Raw genomic sequence first — 12,746 nt, forward strand, 5'->3', positions numbered from 1 at the left:
CCTTTTTTGGCTCTGCGATGCAGGAGGCCGCGCCGGCGGCGAGGGACCCTGCGGTGCCGCAGAAGCACATCGTAGAGAACCCGCAGCTGATGGACGTCTTCCGCCACTCGGCGTCTTTCGCGAAAATCATCGCGTATCTGCAGGGCTGCTCGGAGTCGGTCGAGGGGACGCCACGAAGTGGGCGACTAGCGCAAAAGCCCGCGGAGTTTCACCCGACCGTCCGCTTCTTCCTTGAGACCTTCTTCCCACACCTGCACAAGATTGTGGACGAGGTACCGCTGCAGGACTTGAAGCTGCAGCGGTTTGGCAACAAGGCATTTCGCGTCTTTCACAGTCGCCTTGAGGCGGACGTTGACGCGCTGATGCAGCAGCTGGTGGCGACGCTGCCTGCAACGAAGGTCGAGCGGAGTGCGGAGGCGCAGCACAGTCTGGCCGTGGAGCTGGCAGAGTACGTCAAGGACTCCTTCGGCAATAGCACCCGCATTGACTACGGCACAGGGCACGAGCTGCACTTCTTTGTCGTCATGATGATTTGCCTGCAGGAGTGCGGCGACGCCGGCGGCACGCTGCGGGCGGAGCCTGACATAATTCTCTCCCTGAGCTTCCCTCCACCGGCGCCGGTGCTGGTGGACGACAGGGACCGCGTGCGGCGGCTGCGGCAGGGCATGGTGTTCGATGTGTTCGGCGCGTACCTCGCCTTTATGCGGCGGCTGCAGAAGCACTACCACCTGGAGCCCGCTGGGTCGCACGGGGTGTGGGGGCTCGACGACTATCACCACATCCCCTTCATCTTTGGCGCGGCGCAGCTGATCGACAAGGAGGTGCCCTGCACGACCGACTCCGTCAGCACCGGCAAGGGCTACGGGGTCATCCTGCCAAAGCACGTCTGTGAGGAGAACGCCGTCCGGCTTCACGCCGAGGAATACTTTTACTTTGCGCAGGTTGCGTGGGTGCGGGACAACAAGACAGGCCCCTTCTTTGAGCACAGCAGCATGCTCTACAACATCAGCGGCGTAGAAAGCTGGCGCAAGATATATACTGGCATGATAAAGATGTACGCCGCGGAGGTGCTGGGAAAGTTCAACGTTGTGCAGCACTTCCTTTTTGGCGACCACTTTCCCTGGCCGGAGGAGGCCGCGTAGTGAACGCTTTTTGTTTTTGTTCTTGTTTTCCCTTTTTTTTTTCCTGTATTATTTGCTGGCGTCGTCTGCGTTGTATTATGCCCTTCCCACACCGTAAAGAAGCTGCTTTGTGGCGGTGGTGGGGCTTCTTCCCCCTGACTGCAGCCGGTCCTCTCTTTTCGAGTTTTTAGCTTCGACTGCGCCGCCGACGACGCCGACGCCGCCCCTTCCCCGGCTACGGAGCTGCTTGGGCGGGGAGGCGCGCGGCTACTGTGGCGCAGCACACATCCCTTTTGCCCGCCGCCACGCCGGCGCTGGCTCTCCTTCCGTCAAGAGGGAAGTGAGGGGGGAAAAAGAATAGTTTAAAAGAGAAGAAAAAAGAAGAGCTGGATAGCGTGTGTGAGTGTGTGTGCGTCTGCATGAGGTCTGTCTACCGCGACCCCGTCTCCCAGTTGGCCATCGTGCCGCTGGAGGCGGTGGGGCTCGAGGCCCGGGACGCCTTTCGCGCGTTGCTGCCGCCGCCGCCCTACTTCGCGGCCGCCGGGGGCGCGATCCCCGTCATCCTCTACTACGCCCCCGTCACACGACGCACGCGGCTGGGTCGAAGCCTGCCGTGCCACCTGCTGCTCTCGCGCAGCCACTGGTACCTCTGCAAGCCCACAGGGAAGGTCTCGCGCTGCTGCCGCGTCGATCGCATCGCCAAGGTGATCCTCTGCCGCGACGCGTACGTGGTCTGGAAGATGCTGAGGGGCCGCGATGTTGTGCTGCGCCTTGGCGACGCCGACGAGGTCGCCTTCGTGACAAACCTTCTGCGCATCCTCCGGCTCTCCGCCACCGGCTGTGCGCTGCCTGTGCTGGAGAAGCACGCGGAGCAGTACACGAGCCTCGCCGGGGTGGAGAAGCCGCAGCTCGAGCGCACGGGACACGAAGAGGGGGTGTGGCCGCTGCCTCTGGTGTCGGCTGCGGAGGCAGAGCGGCAGTGCAGCGCGGAGAACGTCCTGCTGCTGCTGCCGCCACCCCCGCTGTCGCGGCCGCAGGCACATTTGGAGCTTGACGCCGGCCCCACGCGGCGGAATGCGCGTGTGGAGGCAGTTTTGCGGTACATGGACGGCCACGTTGCGAGTCCGCGCGTGCCTGCCTCTCCTGACGCGGAACCGTGGGAGGCAGCAGCGGCAGCTTCCGCCGTTCCGTCACAGCGGGCCCCGTCCACGGCGGCGTCGACGATACGACGCATCCTGCCCGTGGCGGAGAGCGAGCCGGTGGAGACGCGGCCGACGTCCCCGTCACCGCACGACTCCCTCGTAGGGCCCACGCACGCCTCGGCGAAGTGTCGTCCCCCGCCGCCGCCGCCGCTCATGCCGCCGCACCGCCTGCATCTGTTGGGCGCAGCAGGGGGTGAGCCCCTGGGGACGCTGCGGAAGTTGCGCGAGGTGGAGGACCGCGTCACCTCCTTGGAGCGGGAGAACGAGTCGCTGCGACGCTCGTGGGCGCATTCGCCGCAGCCGCCCCTCTGCGAAAACGCGGGCTCCTTCCGAACGCCCTCCCCTCTGCCTGGAAACCCATTTCCCCGGCTGACCCCGCCGCTGCGTCTTCCGTCGCAGAAGGAGAATGGGCGCGCAGGCGCCGCCGAGTTTGAGCGGCGCATCGCGGCGAAGCCACTTGCAGAGCGCCTCGAAATACGTCGACATGAAATTGACCGCAACCTGCAGCGGGTGTCGTCGTACATAGAGGCAGCCGATGCGGAGCACCTCACGCTTGTGACATGCCTGCAGGAGGATTTGTTGCTCCTGCTGCAAGCGCAGCAGGCCGAGGAGGAGTTGGGCGAGGCGCAACGGCGGGCAGAGACCCACGGCATGGATATCGCAAGACCAAAGGATCAATCAGCACGCCGCGGTATGCTGGACGCGGAGGATGAGGCGGAAGAAGAGGGAGATTTCGGGCTAGACGACTATGATGTGTGGGCGGCGACCGATGACGGGAAGGAGTGGTACAATGACCTCTTCGGTGAACACCTCACGGCGTGCAAGGTGACGATGGTGCGGAATGCGTTTACGCGTCTCACTACGTCGATGTGAGGCATGCATGTTGTGCGCTCCACCCCGGATGCAGCGCTTCGGCTCTGCCCTGTGGCGTGGCTTATGCGGTAAAGTCGTTTTTCTTGTTTTTGTACGCAATCTCTTTTCTTTATTTCATTTTTTTCCTGCTTGTTCTTTTTGTCGCGCCACAGTTGAGTTTGTGTATGTGCATTTATCGCTGGCTGCCTTTCTCTCTCTCTCTCTGTGTGTGGGTGGGTTTGCTTGCTTTTTTTTTATGTTGTGTATTTGCCCCACTCCTCCCGCGTGCGGTGGATTGCGCCAGTGGCCGCTTTTCCCCCGCCACCTCCCTTCCTCCGCGTCCTCCGTGCCGTCGAGGGGTTTGATAGACAGACGCGTGCGTGAGAGCGATGCCGCTTAAATTTGTCCCCAGAGCTTTGAACTCGGAAGACTCTATGCGCCTCGCGCTGCTTCACATGCTGCGGCACGAGCACGCCGTCATTCTTCAGACATTTGCCGGCAACGCGGCAGCGCCGCGGGGAAGGCCGCCGCGTTCGCTGCCGTCCGCCTTCTGCGGCTCAAGAGAAGGGGCAGAGGGGGCGCCGCGCCGCGAGGAAGTAGCGCCGCCGCAGCTGCCGCAGTTGGTCTACGGAACTTCGCGTCAGACGCTGGGGCCCGCGGCTCGGGCAGCGGAGGCGACGGGTTTGCCCCTGCCACATCCCCCGCAGTTTCCTGCGGAGCGGCCGCCGCGGCTGTTCCTTTCGCTTTCGTTGCCACACTTTGACCTGCCGCTAGTGTTCGCGGCGCCGCGTCGTGGGACGCGAGACTCGCCGCGGGCTCGCCGCCGGGCGTGGCTGCCGCCGGCGGTGACGGCCAAAGACGTCGCCGCGACGTGGGAGGAGATGTGCGCAGCCTTCTGCGCCGCGTGGGACGTCACTGTGCGAGTGGAGGGTTCCCCGTCGCCGCTGCCGCTGCCGCTGCCGCCCTCCGCGGAGCAGCCACCTCCGCCGCCGTCGCGGGACGGGCGGGCCACGCCGCTGTACCCCGCCGTTGTGCCATGCCGGACGATGTGCCGGCAGCAGCGGCGGCGCGAGCGCGTGCCGCCAGCTGTTTATGCTGCGGGCTGGCTGGAAGACGTTCGGCCGGCGTTCACGGCGCAGGCCGCGGCGCTGCGGCGGTGCTTCCTTGCCGCGACGCGGGCTCCGTCCGGCGCTGCCGCCGCACAGCCGCCTCCACCGCCAGTCGTCGCGGTGGTCGACACGCCGCGCGTAAGCAGCGCCGGCGACGCGGGTGGGAGGTTCGAGTTGCCCCGCATCGTCGTCCCGCCGCTTCCGCGCGGGGAGGGCGTGCGGAAAGCACTCCAACAGTTGCGCTTGCAGCCGTTCCTCCCACGAGCGTCGCCGCAGTGCATGACGCGCGCCACGGAGCTGCGGTTTCCCGACGGAAAACACGTGCGGCAGACGCTGTCGCTGCGGAACACCGCGAAGGAGCGGCTGCAGGAGTTGTGCGCCTCGCGTTGCCCGCCGCGACGACGACGGCGGCGGCGGCAGGCTACCGGGTGGTTCTCGGGCGGCACATTCTGCGTGGCGCAAGGCCGCGACCTCGCCGCCGCCGCTCTGCATCCCTCGGCGGTGTTGTCAGCCGCCTCGCACTTGAGGCCACCGGGCCGCTCTGCCGTGAAGCGGCGGTGCGCCGATGTTCCTCAGCCGCCGCCACCGCCCGTGGTGCACGTGCACGCCGCAGCCGTCTTCGCTCCCTCCACGTGGCAGCCGTTAACTTTCGCGGCGGAGGAAAACTCTGACGCCTGCGGTGCGGAAGGCGCAAAGATCGCTCCTTGGCGTGTCTTTCCGCGCGAGGTGGAGCTGCAGACCTTCCAGCAGCTGTTCGAGCGGAGGCTGAGGCGGCGTGGCACGGCGAGGCAAGACGCGGAGGAGGAGGAGGAGGATTATGACGCGGATGGGGAGGCGTGGTGCCATGCGGCCTTTCTGCACGACGTTCACACCATGCCGCTGCCGTATCGCGAGGCTACTGCTCTCATTGATGACGCCAGGCTACACTACTGTTATCGTCTGGCGCTGCACCGGGAGCGGCGGCGCCTTGGCCTTTGATGCGCGGCTCAGCAGTGCAGCTGCGTACGTGTCTTGCCTCGTCGTCGGTCGTTGTTGTTATTGTTTTTTGCTTACCACAGAATGAAGTTGGAGAGCGGGGCCTCCTACGGGCACTGCCGCCGTTGCCGCTGCCTCCTCCGCACAGAACCACACACACAGCGACACGCGTATTTGTGTCTGTTTGCGTGCACATTTGACGCTGTTTCCCCCCTCACTCACTCCGTGTGGGTGCTGCGGCTCACGTACGGCCCTTTCGTGCCGGAAAGGGCCAAGGGCTGTCGATGAGTTATTATTATTATTATTATTATCGTGTGTGTCTCTCTCCTAGTCCCTCTCTCTACCCGTTAAAGTGTGGGTGCGGGTGTGTGGCGTACGTGGCGCCAGGCAACCAAACCCGGAGCGTTACGGTGCGCGGAGTTTATATCGGAGGGCGGGTCGGTAGACGGCGCGTGCGGCGCTGCACGCGTGCATGCGACGGGTGCGTGGGGCCCTTGTATGAAGCACTCTCCCGGCCCTGCCCGCGGCGGCAAGCTAAACGAGTATCGCATCCTGGAGAAGATGGCGGCGGGGAGCTTCGGAGTCATCTTCAAGGTGCGCCGCGTGACGGATGACGCGATCCTCGTCATGAAGCGCATCGCCCTCGCCGACCTCGACGCGGAGCAGCGCAGGGAGGCGGCGCAGGAGACGCACGTGATGAGCCGCCTGCACCACCCCTACATCGTCGCACAGCGGGACGCGTTTCTCTTCAAAGACAGCCTCTGCATCGTGATGGACTACTACGACGACGGCGACCTTGCGGCCCTCATCACGCGACAGCGCGAGAAGGATGAGTACCTGCCGATGGAGCAGACGCTGGCGTGGTTCGCGGAGGTAAACCTGGCAATGCACTACTTGCACGACAAGGGCATCGTCCACCGCGACCTCAAGACGCACAACCTCTTCCTCAACTCCGACAGCGGGGAGGTGGCGGTGGGGGACTTTGGCGTGGCCGAGTTTGTCGGCGCGGCGGGGGGCGGCACGAGTCGGAGTCCGTTCACCACACCGCTGACGCCTGTCTCGCGGCAGCTGTTTGCGAGGCGGCGCGACAGTGAACTGTTTGGCGACGGCAGCACGTGCAGTAGCGGCGGCGACGCCGTCAACGGCCCTTTTGGCGGGGCGGTGCGGGGGACGTTGCTGTACATGGCGCCGGAGGTGCTTGAGAGCGGCGTCTGCAGCCCCAGCTCCGACGTCTGGTCGCTTGGGTGCATCTTGTACGAGCTGCTGAGCCTCCGCCACCCGTTTGAGTCGCGCGACATCGCGGCTCTCATGGTGCGGGTGATGGCGGGGGCCCGGCCGCCGCCTCCCGCGCACTACCCCGCCGAGGTTGTGCAGCTGCTCGACCGCATGCTCTCCCTCGACGCGGCGCGGCGGCCAAGCTGCGAGGAGATCCTACGCTCCCCCGTGATGAGCGCCTCCCTGCAGAAGGTGGTGGAACAGCGGGCGTCACGCACGGCGCATGACCCCGAGGCGGCCCGCACGTGGGCGGCGCAGCTGCAGCGGCTTGGCATTCATAGCCACGCGCCGGTCCCGCGCCTGCCGTACCTGCGCGAGCGGCGTCCGGCGCTGCCGCCGTCGCGGGAGCGGGCGTTGGCGGAACCGCTCGCCGTCCTCGCGTCGCCGCGGCCGGAGTTGCCGCCGTCGCCGTACACCCCCTCCCTTGGCAGGAACCTCTCTCCAACGTGGGTGCCGCCGCTGCCGTTGCGCCTGGACCAGGGCCACAGCCCCCGCCCACGCGACAAGGAGTATGTCCTCGACACGGAGAGGGAAAAGCGTGGCGACGGCGCCGGGGACACCTTCTCGCGCTCCTCATGGAAGCCGGGTGGCGGCAACGTGGAGGACATGCGTCACATGCCGCTAGAACTTATAGAGGCGGAGGTGGCGCGCTACCGCCAGCTGGTGCAAAGTGAAATGCGGAGGCAGAAGCGGCAGCGGGATGCGGCGCTGCATGAGAGCCGTTTTGGCCGCGAGGCCGCACCCACAAAATATTACTACAACAGCCTTGCGCGGCTGGGGCATTCCACTACCACACCCTTTGGCATTCCGCAAACGCATCAGACGGTAATGAGCAGCGGGCCGCTGCCGCCTTCATCGTCGCCGTCGCCGCTGCCTGTACCCGCGCCCGGCTGGGAAAAAGCAAACATCGACAGCCAGTCCTCGGCTGTGGCGGCCAGGTGGCCACAGGGAAGCCTGGAGGCCTCATTAGCGGCGCGGCGGCAGCGGCGTATGGAGGCGGCGATAGGGGTTCTAGGGTCTGCCGTCTTTTTCGCCGTCTACACGTACTACAGAAGCGTAGAGGTGGCGGAGCGGGAGGTAGCGTTCGTGATGCAGCTGGTGCCGGATCGCACCCAGTGGCACGTGTTGCCTGTTGTTGAGGAGGTTGTCGTCATTGATCGCCTGCTGGAGCGCATGGGGGCTACCGGCACGTGATGACATGTACGTGTAGTGGAGGATACTTTCTATATCTATCTATCTCTCTCTCCGTCTCTCTCCATTATCCCCGCATGCGTGCGCATGTGTGTGAAGGGGGCGGTGTGTGCGTGTGTGTGTGTTGTGTTGTGTTGTTTGTTTTTTTTCTTTGTTTTTATTTGCATCTCGTCCTGTTTTTTGTTTGTTTTCTCAACTTTTTTTTTTCTGGCTATTCTGCCTCTGGCTGCCCTCCTCCCCCCTGCATCCCCCACAGCGCCTGCATTTGCGCCGCACCTTTTTCTTTTGTGTGTGTCGGTGTGCTTCCCTCTTCTTTCATTGTGCCCCGTCTCCGCACACGCACACGCCGTTCTCGCGTGCAGGACGCTGAAGTTGTCGGTTCGGGCGGCGATGGCGGACTTCGCCGCGTTCCGCGAGTTTCAGGCGCGCTCCTCCATCGTCGTCGAGCGGGAGCGCGCCGTCGACCTCCGCCGCAGGATGCTGCAGGAGCTGACGCAGAACGTCCAGCAGCTCACGGAGGAGTGCAGGCGGCGGGAGGAGCAGCTGCAGCCGGAGCGGCTCCGCTTCGCCCAACGCAGGGCCGCGCAGGACGAGAAGGTGGGCGCGAAGGAGGCCCAGGGGCAGGCGCAGCGCGAGCGCGTCGCCGCACTGGACGCTGAAGAGACGCGGCTGCGTGCCGCCATTGCGGAGCGGGAGGAGGAGATGCAGCGGGTGCACGGGGAGCTGCAGCAGCGGCAGTCGCTCTCCGTGAGGCTGCAGGAGGCGAAGGGTGGGCTGACGCGCCTCAAGTGCCAGCTGGAGGAGTGGGACGCGAAGGTGATGAAGTTAGAGACGCGCACTGCGAAGATGGAGATGACCGCGGAGAAGCGGCACGCCGCCCTCGCCGAGCGGCTGCCGGCCTACGACATGCCGCAGATAGAAGCCGAGCGCGGCGGCGCTCTAGAGGACATCGCCGGTGAAAGTATTCTTCTTGTTGACGAATTCAATCAGTGAGAGGGAAGGAGAGAAACAGGTGTCGTGCAAAGGGACGGTTAGATTTGTGTTGCCGCCTCCTGCCACGGCGGAGTTTACGATGTCTCACAATTAAAGGTGCACGCACACGCACGGGCACAACATATACGTCACACATGGGCATATGTATGTGTGTATATATATATGTCAACTGTCTAGGTGTGTGCGATTAGAGACTTGTTTGTTCTTCGTTTTTTTTTTCTTGTTGTTGTTGTTGTCTGCGTCGCGTACGCACGCATGAAGCGAGCTGTTTTTTTAGATGCATGTGTCTGTGCTGTAACGGGGGAGGCGCCGTGCGTGCGTGCGTGCAAGCGGGTAGAAAGAAAAGAAAGAAAAAAAAGTGAGAGGGAGCGGCGGGGGCAGTGGCCGACGTTCAGGGCCCGGGCTGCAGCCGCCCTCATTGTCAACGCACACTCACCCACCCACTCGCCCCCTTCTTGACTGCTGTTTTTTTTTTTTTCCTTCTTTTTTAAATCTTTTTCTTCTTCTGCTGCCGCCCCGTTCCCGCAGCCTCCTCGCTTCCTTTTCCCGCGACGGGCCGTGTGGACGTGCGTGCTTCATATATCGCACGCACAGCCGAAGCAAGGCGTCCGTCCTGCCGCGGCAAAGGGGCGTGTGGGGTACACGGCGAGAGCCATCAAGGGAGGCGAAGCGGGATAAGCATTGGGCCAACTATACATCTGCAGTGCTGTACATACACGCACATATATATATATATATATATAGTACTATTATTGTGGTTATTGTTGCGGGGCGGTCGTTGCGAAGATCGCCGCCGTGAGAAGTCGGAGGGAGGCAAAAGCAACAGCCGGAGGAGGAGGCGAGGGAGGGAAGAGGCCGCGAGGATGGGCATGGATCACTACACGATTGTAAGGCAGCTGGGCGGGACGACGGCGACGTACCTGGCAGTAGACAAGCAGGACGAGGAGAAGAAGGTGGTGATCAAGCGTCTGATGGACGGGACGCAGGGGGTGCAGGAGCTGAACGTGTCGCTGCGGGTGCGGCACCCGAACATTATACCTTTTCTGGAGTCCTTCGTCCACGACGGGGCGCTCTACGTCGTGCTCGCCTACGCGGAGGGCGGCGACCTCGAGGCGTACCTCGGGCAGCTGCGGCGGGAGAAGCGGCCGCCGCAGCAGATGCGGCTGCTGCGCTGGTTTGGGCAACTCCTCGCGGCGCTGCAGTGCTGCCACCAGCAGAACATCATGCACCGCGACGTGAAGCCGAGCAACATCTTCCTCAACGCGGACGCGACGGAGCTGTACCTCGGCGACTTTGGCTCCGCCAAGGCGCTGCTGCGCTCGGCCTCGCTGACGTCGACCTTCGTCGGCACCCCGATCTGGATCTCGCCGGAGCTGCTGATGGGGACGCCGTACGGCTTCCCCTCCGACGTCTGGTCGCTCGGCTGCGTCTTCTACGAGATGGTGGCGCTGCGGCGCCCCTTCACCCCAAGTAGCTTCGCCAGCCTCGTGCAGCAGATCACCGCCGGCGACGTCGCCCCGCTGCCCGCCAACACCCCGGACGACATCCGCACCATCACGATGTCCATGCTGCGCGTCGACCCGGAGAAGCGCTGCGGCCTCGCCAAGGCGCTTGAGCTGACGGAGCGCGCCATTCAAACCCGCTCGCCCCCGGCCGCAAAGGGCGCGGCGGAGCGTGAGAAGATTGAAAGGCAGCCGCCGCCCGGCATCCCCAGACGCGCGGCGGGGGCAAGTCCGCAGCGACAACAGCCGCAGCAGCAGCAGCCACTGCGACGGCCCTCGCCGGCGAAGGCGGTTCAGGCAGCCGAGGCCCACGGCGGCGGCACCGGCGGGTCGGACAACAAACTAGCGGACTGGATTCACGCACGCAACCACGACGTGAGCGTCATCGAGCGCTACCTGACGAAGTTTCGCCAGTCGGACGAGCAGATTTTGGCGCCGGCGGCCTCCTCAGTAGCGGACGCCCCGCGCGAGCGCGGGCGCGTCGCTGCGGGGGCGTCGCCGAAGCGAACGGCACCGCAGCCATCGGCGACGCACAACGACGAGCCCCGCCTGCGGCCAGGCCTCGTGCCGGAGGCGCGGGCGCAGGAGACGGTGGTGCCGGCGCAGCGTGGCGGGGCGGCGGTTCGATCCCGGCGCCGCATCATGAGCACGAGGTGCCTCCCCACAAAAAGGGAGCAAAGTGAAACGCCGGCAAAGAAGAACGCCTCACCTTTAGTCCGCCAACCCTCCGCCGCGCACAACCTAAACGGAAACGCCCCGCAGGCATTCAGGCGCATCAAGAGCAGCCACCCACTGCTGGCACGGCATGCCTCGCCCCCCGCGCCGCCGCCGCCGCCGCCGCCGCAGCAGCAGCAGCAGCAGCAACAACAACAACAACAAGAGGAAGGAAGACAGCTGAATCGCGAAAAACGCGAGAAGGAACGTGCAAAGATGCTTGAAATGATACGGGAGCGAAAGGCGAAGGCGCTGCAAGAACGCAAGGCAAAGGGCAAAAGCGAAGAGCGGGACGCCGTGGCAGTGGAGATCGTCCTGCCTGCCAATGTGCGTTACGAGGGCGGCGCGGGGTAGCGAGAGAGAGAGGGATGTGCGTGCGTGTGCGTGTGTTCACCAGGTTGCCTTGCCCACTCGCAAGTGGTCTCACCATCTGGCTGGTCATGGTCACTGCCGCTGTTGCTTGCGGCTGCGGGTCGCAGCGATTCTTCGCAACGAATTGAAGACTCGTGTCTTGTCGTTTTAGGTTACACTTGTGTATATATGCGTGTGTGTTTTCCCCACCCACCCACCCCCTTTTTTTTTCTTTTGTTCGTTCGCTTATTGTCATTTTTTCTTTAATTTCCCCTCCCCACTCTCTCAGTTTCCTTTTTTTTTTGGCTGCTTCAAACCCCCCCCCCCACCTGCACTTCCGCGAGAAAACGGCAGAGGGGCGCGGCGCGCGTGCTCCTAGACACCCCCGCATTTGCACGTATACACTTCTGCATGCGTGTACATATGTATGTATATTGTGCGCACACTCCCCGCCTGCGTGCGCTCGCGCGCGTCCACGCCCCCCCCCCCCCCCACCGGCGGTGCGAATGGGAGCAGCAACACAAACGCAAGTGAGGCTCTGCCCCGCCGTGCGGGCAAAGGCGGCGGGGCAAAATGCCAATGTGTTGCGAGCTCCCACGTCGTGCCGCGGCATGCTGTTCAACAAACTGGAAGTAAAGCAAAACAAACGAACAACGAAAAAAAAAAAGGAACGCTCTTTTCCACAAAGTGCTGCGATGCGTGCCTCCTTGTGATCGCGCCCTTGGCGGCGCTACGAAACACGCCGCCTTGAAAGGAACTAGAGAGTAACAGCCTGCCACCTTTCCTCACATTCTTTTTCGCCACATAGCACTAGCACAAAAAACGGGCAAGCAACGCATAGGGCGCCGCGGAGCATGGCGAACGCGCCGATACCCACCAAAAAACAGAGAGGCGCATGCAGCGACCCGGCTACTGCACGAAACGGCAAACAGAAAGAAACCCGAGTGGCGCACCCCCGACTCCTCCCGACGCCCGAGCGCGCCGCGCCCGCCGCGGGGCAAAAAGCGAAGAACGAACGGGGGTGGGGGAGGAGGGGCAAAAGGGGTCAGTGAGGAAGCAAAATGGGGTCTGGTCGTCACGGGTCTCGCTCCGCCGAGTTGTTCGTCCGTTCGGTCATCATGCCGCGCGGGGAGGGGCGGGGGTAAAAAGAAAAAGGGGGGAAGGCCCTCAGCCTTGGTATTAGGTTCGTAGGCGGTTGGCGTCACGCGGGTTCCACGGAGAGTTGCCACAGTCATCACGGGGCCGGCGCGCACACAGCACACACACACACACACACACACACGGTAGGGGGAGGCCGGGGGTCTCAGCGACCGAATGGAATGGATTGTCGTAGGTCAAAGTGTTTCATGTCAGCGCGGTGGGCGCGCGGGCCCGCCCGCTCGACAAGAGATTCCCTCTTTGCTTGCTCATCACGCGGGGCGCGGCCCGCGGCAGGGGCGGCGGCGCGCCGTCAGGGCAAAG

At 63.9% G+C, this 12,746-nt stretch overlaps 6 protein-coding genes across 6 annotated transcripts, besides 10 other annotated features; all 6 read left to right on the forward strand.

Annotated features, from left to right (window-relative positions):
- Positions 1-17: 17 nt before the first annotated feature.
- Tco025E_01665 (protein phosphatase 2A regulatory subunit B) lies at positions 18-1,142 on the forward strand (the record flags this gene model as incomplete). The annotated part of the gene is made up of 1 exon (XM_029368602.1): positions 18-1,142. The coding sequence occupies one exon, from the start codon at positions 18-20 to the stop codon at positions 1,140-1,142; it is 1,125 nt and encodes a 374-aa protein (XP_029231407.1).
- A 7-nt stretch (positions 1,143-1,149) lies between these two features.
- Positions 1,150-1,184: a microsatellite.
- Positions 1,185-1,321: 137 nt separating this feature from the next.
- Positions 1,322-1,346: a microsatellite.
- A 194-nt stretch (positions 1,347-1,540) lies between these two features.
- On the forward strand, positions 1,541-3,196 carry Tco025E_01666 (uncharacterized protein; the record flags this gene model as incomplete). Its single annotated transcript, XM_029368603.1, has 1 exon — positions 1,541-3,196. One exon carries the CDS (start codon positions 1,541-1,543, stop codon positions 3,194-3,196), a length of 1,656 nt encoding a protein of 551 aa, XP_029231408.1.
- Positions 3,197-3,564: 368 nt separating this feature from the next.
- Tco025E_01667 (uncharacterized protein) lies at positions 3,565-5,262 on the forward strand (the record flags this gene model as incomplete). Its single annotated transcript, XM_029368604.1, has 1 exon — positions 3,565-5,262. The coding sequence occupies one exon, from the start codon at positions 3,565-3,567 to the stop codon at positions 5,260-5,262; it is 1,698 nt and encodes a 565-aa protein (XP_029231409.1).
- A 286-nt stretch (positions 5,263-5,548) lies between these two features.
- Positions 5,549-5,570: a microsatellite.
- A 187-nt stretch (positions 5,571-5,757) lies between these two features.
- Positions 5,758-7,728, forward strand: Tco025E_01668 (putative protein kinase; the record flags this gene model as incomplete). Its single annotated transcript, XM_029368605.1, has 1 exon — positions 5,758-7,728. The coding sequence occupies one exon, from the start codon at positions 5,758-5,760 to the stop codon at positions 7,726-7,728; it is 1,971 nt and encodes a 656-aa protein (XP_029231410.1).
- A 25-nt stretch (positions 7,729-7,753) lies between these two features.
- Positions 7,754-7,790: a microsatellite.
- Positions 7,791-7,813: 23 nt separating this feature from the next.
- Positions 7,814-7,932: a microsatellite.
- Positions 7,933-8,115: 183 nt separating this feature from the next.
- Tco025E_01669 (uncharacterized protein) lies at positions 8,116-8,718 on the forward strand (the record flags this gene model as incomplete). The annotated part of the gene is made up of 1 exon (XM_029368606.1): positions 8,116-8,718. The coding sequence occupies one exon, from the start codon at positions 8,116-8,118 to the stop codon at positions 8,716-8,718; it is 603 nt and encodes a 200-aa protein (XP_029231411.1).
- Positions 8,719-8,859: 141 nt separating this feature from the next.
- Positions 8,860-8,884: a microsatellite.
- A 29-nt stretch (positions 8,885-8,913) lies between these two features.
- Positions 8,914-8,954: a microsatellite.
- Positions 8,955-9,183: 229 nt separating this feature from the next.
- Positions 9,184-9,223: a microsatellite.
- Positions 9,224-9,440: 217 nt separating this feature from the next.
- Positions 9,441-9,471: a microsatellite.
- Positions 9,472-9,581: 110 nt separating this feature from the next.
- Tco025E_01670 (putative serine/threonine protein kinase) lies at positions 9,582-11,288 on the forward strand (the record flags this gene model as incomplete). The annotated part of the gene is made up of 1 exon (XM_029368607.1): positions 9,582-11,288. One exon carries the CDS (start codon positions 9,582-9,584, stop codon positions 11,286-11,288), a length of 1,707 nt encoding a protein of 568 aa, XP_029231412.1.
- A 1,247-nt stretch (positions 11,289-12,535) lies between these two features.
- Positions 12,536-12,567: a microsatellite.
- The last annotated feature ends 179 nt before the right edge of the window (positions 12,568-12,746 follow it).

Source organism: Trypanosoma conorhini (genome assembly GCF_003719485.1).
Source record: "Trypanosoma conorhini strain 025E chromosome Unknown Tco_14.4_contig_00057, whole genome shotgun sequence".
Taxonomy (NCBI): Eukaryota; Euglenozoa; class Kinetoplastea; order Trypanosomatida; family Trypanosomatidae; genus Trypanosoma; species Trypanosoma conorhini.